This window comes from Sphaeramia orbicularis, chromosome 4, assembly GCF_902148855.1.
Source record: "Sphaeramia orbicularis chromosome 4, fSphaOr1.1, whole genome shotgun sequence".
Lineage (NCBI taxonomy): Eukaryota > Metazoa > Chordata > Actinopteri > Kurtiformes > Apogonidae > Sphaeramia > Sphaeramia orbicularis.
This window is the reverse complement of record NC_043960.1, coordinates 56,621,957-56,626,118: the sequence shown is the minus strand read 5'-3', so window position 1 is coordinate 56,626,118 and position 4,162 is coordinate 56,621,957. Positions and strand designations below refer to the sequence as shown.

The 4,162-nt window shown below is 49.5% G+C and overlaps 1 protein-coding gene across 1 annotated transcript; it reads right to left on the bottom strand.

The window, feature by feature from the left end:
* Nucleotides 1-2,005: 2,005 nt before the first annotated feature.
* her6 (hairy-related 6) lies at nucleotides 2,006-3,574 on the bottom strand. Its single transcript, XM_030132609.1, has 4 exons — nucleotides 3,255-3,574; nucleotides 3,011-3,106; nucleotides 2,828-2,915; nucleotides 2,006-2,705 (listed from the first exon to the last, which is right to left on the bottom strand). Exons 1-4 carry the CDS (start codon nucleotides 3,360-3,362, stop codon nucleotides 2,164-2,166), a joined length of 834 nt encoding a protein of 277 aa, XP_029988469.1. The 5' UTR covers nucleotides 3,363-3,574; the 3' UTR covers nucleotides 2,006-2,163.
* Between the last annotated feature and the right edge of the window lie 588 nt (nucleotides 3,575-4,162).

Genomic DNA, 4,162 nt, shown 5'->3' with positions numbered 1-4,162 from the left:
GAGGCTCATAAAGCTGGAGAGACTGCTGAAGATGTGGGTTAGTGGAAGACGGAGGAAGAAAGCAAAAGGGGAAAAAGGTAGTGGGGCCGAGTGGGAGGGCCCGGCAGCTGGGTGTTGTCCGGGTCACACCACGCGCCTCCCAGACATCCGTGTCCAGCTGTGGCCCCGGAGCTCAGGGCAGGAAGCCTGACACTAGTCTGAACACAGCTGGAATGCTGTGGGAACTGAGCACATATGTGTGTATGTGTGTGTATGTGTATGTGTGTGTATGTGTGTGTATGTGGACACATTCTTACTCACAAGAGGCTGACTGTTATCCCATGTGGTAGGTCTTTCCTTGAATCTTAGCTGCGTTTAAGTTCCCCTCTACCTCACCCATTGTGCCCTTTAGCCAGGCATGTCCCGACCCAGCACACTTCACAAACACACACGCAAGAAGTATGCACACGCACAGGCATGAGCACACACACATGGCTTCAATCAAACAGGGAAGCATGGCCCCCTGTAAAAAGGTGTGATGGAAATTCAGAATGATGGCACTTATCCACACTTTGTGCCTCTTAGCGCACTGATAATTGCAAACACCTGCAGCCTGTTCCCACACCCCCTTCAAAGCAGGGCCACACTCAGATAGCTGGAGGGGGCACACACACCTGGGCACAGCAGAACGCTACCACATGGTTTAGTGGCGAGGTGTTTAACATGTCCTTCTGCTGTCCACCCCCACCACCACACCCCCCCGGCATTCAGGAAGTCCCAGAGTTCTGATTAAAGACAGTGCCAGAGGCTTCCCTTTGCACCACACTGACAGTAGATGAATGTCTTTGGAGAAGCGGAAGCTGAATGAACCACGGACAGACTGTGAATGACCATGTTTCAGAGGCTGGATCAGATGGAGGTGTTGGCTGTTGGAGGTCTGGGAGGACGCTGGTGCCTCTAGGCTGGTAGGAGCCAGAGTCAGTCAGGTCATAATAGAGTCGTCTGAAAGGAAGACGAGCAAGCACAACAAATGGAAGAAGTGTAAACTGAACTGTTTGAAGAACTGACTGGTTGAAGAAGACAGTAAATAGATCATAAGATCTTTATCTGAATGCTCAGTTAACCTGTAAAATAACACTAAAAGTCTATATTTACTAATCTAAAAGTTTGACCTTCTTTTAAGGTTGACACACAGCACCGTTCATTCAGCTGCTCATTGATCCTCCAAATACCAGTGACGTTGTAATGCGCTTTTGCGCTGCTAGATGGCGCAAGTGACCTCTGTAAGGCCCCACAGTTACCGCAAGGACAGATGGGAGCGCTCTCCCACCAGCCTGGGAACCTACCCTATCTGGTGGAGTGGCTCTGACCTGACAGACTTCCACCGTCCCTGACTCCCTCTGACAGACAGAGGAGGTGCAGTCCATCCTGTGCTGACACTGACCTCCACCAGGTGCACTGCTGTTGTGGAGCTCACACACACACACACTGCCTACGTCACACACCTTTACCTGTCCTCTGACCAGCTGCATCCGCTGTTCCAAACCTGCAACAGGTTCTGTCACTGACACTGTGGAATAAAAGTTGTGGTTTTTCCACATCCTTCTTGGTTTGTCAAATGCGTTTTTAAACATGTTGAACGTTTGTGTAAATACTTTCATTAAACACAGCTCCAGTTTGGTTTTTCTGTTTCCTATCTCACTTTTGAAGTGTCTGAGATGTGCTTTGCTTAAGTCTACACGCTTATTCTGTTTAACATTTTAGCGTCAGTCAGAGAATAAACAGCCCAAGTTTTCAGTTCAACAAAGAAAACAGGAACAAATGCATTTTAGTAGACTATCTTTACTAATTTATTTGTCTTCCAAAACGAAGAAAAGCGTAAGAGCATTGAACATATCTTTGGCATCACACAGTAAAAAAAGACAAGTCATATATATATATATATATATATATATATATATATATATATATATATATATATATATATATATATATGTATGCAGTGAACGGACTTCCACAATACAAATTTCATTTCAATATGAACTTTACTCCCTTGTTAGCTGTACAAATATAGTGCATACTCTTATCATTTTACATGAAAAAAACGAATTCAAAACAACTTTCTAACATTTAACAAAGAGAAATATTAAGTGTCATTCAAAGTCTTTATGGGCTGTCTGGTTTTCACCAGGGTCGCCACACTGAGTCCGTATTGCCTGACGGGGCTCCGGGAGAAACTGCCGCCGGTACCGGGACCGGTGTGCTGACGCTGTTGGCGTACACGGGGATCACGGGCCCGTTTGGCGCAAACGCAGCGTTGGGTATAAGGAATGCAAACTGTCCGTCTGTGGCAGGCACTATCTGGAATCCACCGTACACTTTGGTAGCGTCTGCGGGTAACGTGGCCGGAGGGGAGCCTCCTTTGCAGGACACCGCGTTCATGGGGAGGACCTGCGGAGAGGAGCCGGGGAGCTGCACCATGGACTGGCCGAACGAAGGGTGGTTGGGTCCGGCCGAGGGGGGGAGCTGGTGCTGGTGCTGATGCTGGCTCGGGTAGTTCATGGCGTTGATCTGGGTCATGCAGTTGGCCAGGTGGCCGAGCAGCCGCGTCCGGACCTCGGTGTTGACGCCTTCGCAGGTGGACAGGAACCGCGTGACCTCGTTCATGCACTCGCTGAAACCGGCCCGGTACTTCCCCAGGACGGTCGGGTCGCTGTTCAGGGCGGCTGCAGGGGAAAGGACAAGAAGGGTTGAGCCCGGGAGAAACTCTGAAAGCTACTGGCGACAAAGAGCGCACGAATACTGCAAATCCACCCGGAGACAGATGTGTGCGTAAAAGGCGGCTCACCGGTCATCTGCGCCCGTTGGAGGTTCCGCAGATGCTTCACCGTCATCTCCAGGATGTCCGCCTTCTCCAGTTTGGAGTGTCTGGAGCTCTGGGGGGACAGGGGGGACACACACGGTTAGGACGGCGTCCCTTTTCGCGGACTTGAACGGCTCCTTCAGAACCAGGAGGATGGGGACTACTTACATCTTTTTTCAGCGCGTCCAGGATGAGGGTCTTCAGCTGGCCCAGGCTCTCGTTGATCCGGGCTCTTCTCCTCTTTTCCATGATGGGCTTGGATGACTACAAGTACAGAGATGACATTAGACATGCTGGTCACACTTGGTGCGTAAAGGTGGAATTCCTAACTCTCAGTTAAGCCCAGGCTGTGAACTTGTTTCCAACCTGACATACTTGAGTCTGTACACATCAGTCCCACACACATACCCACCTTCCTGTGCTCGGAGGCTGTTTTGGGCTTGTCCGGAGTCGTGTTCATGCTTGCCGGGGTTGCAGCGACCGGAGAGGAGGAGGTTTTTTCCATCATATCGGCAGGCATCTTCTGACTGGAAATATCCACACAACAACAACAACAACAACAAATTACAGTCCACTGGTGACGAACACTGTCAGCTCAGGATATTCAAAGCACCCTGGCTCACAGAAAAAAAAAAACAACCGGAGAAAGACAAACAAAAATATCCGGACTCAAATATCAGGTTAGATCCGTGCGCGCGGTGCGGACTGGCGGAGCGGACCGGAGCGGACGCGCACTCTCTCTGAGCAGCTCCGCGTGTGGCTTGTATTTATATCTCGCACTGCACGCGAACGGCTCGTGTGAAACTTCCCAAACTTTCTTTCCCACAGTAACTTTCCACCAATCAGGGTGAGGGACACGCGGCCCGAGGGAGGACGGCTCGTGGTCGGCGCCCTCCCATTGGTTATTTGGCCGCTGGTGCTGGCGGCCAATGGCGCGCGGCCCGGGTTCAGGGCACAGCCGGGAAACTGCCTCCAGTCCTCAATCATCGTCCCGTTTACATATTAACAGAGGAGCCGCTGACCGGGCACCGGCACCGGGACCGGGACCGGGAGGGAGAGAGAGGGAGAGGGGGAGCTGTATCTGGAAGGCGACACCAACAAAAGATGGAAAAACCTGTGTTGTTCTTACTAATAATAATAATAATAATAATAATAATAATAATAATAATAATAATATGATATATAGCATATTTAGATTAGATAGAACTTTATTAATCCTTTGGTCAGAGTCCTCAGGAAATGGAGGTTCCAAAAGCAACACAAACATAAATATACACAAATGAAAAAAGCAAAACAATAAGATAACTATTAAAAAAAAAA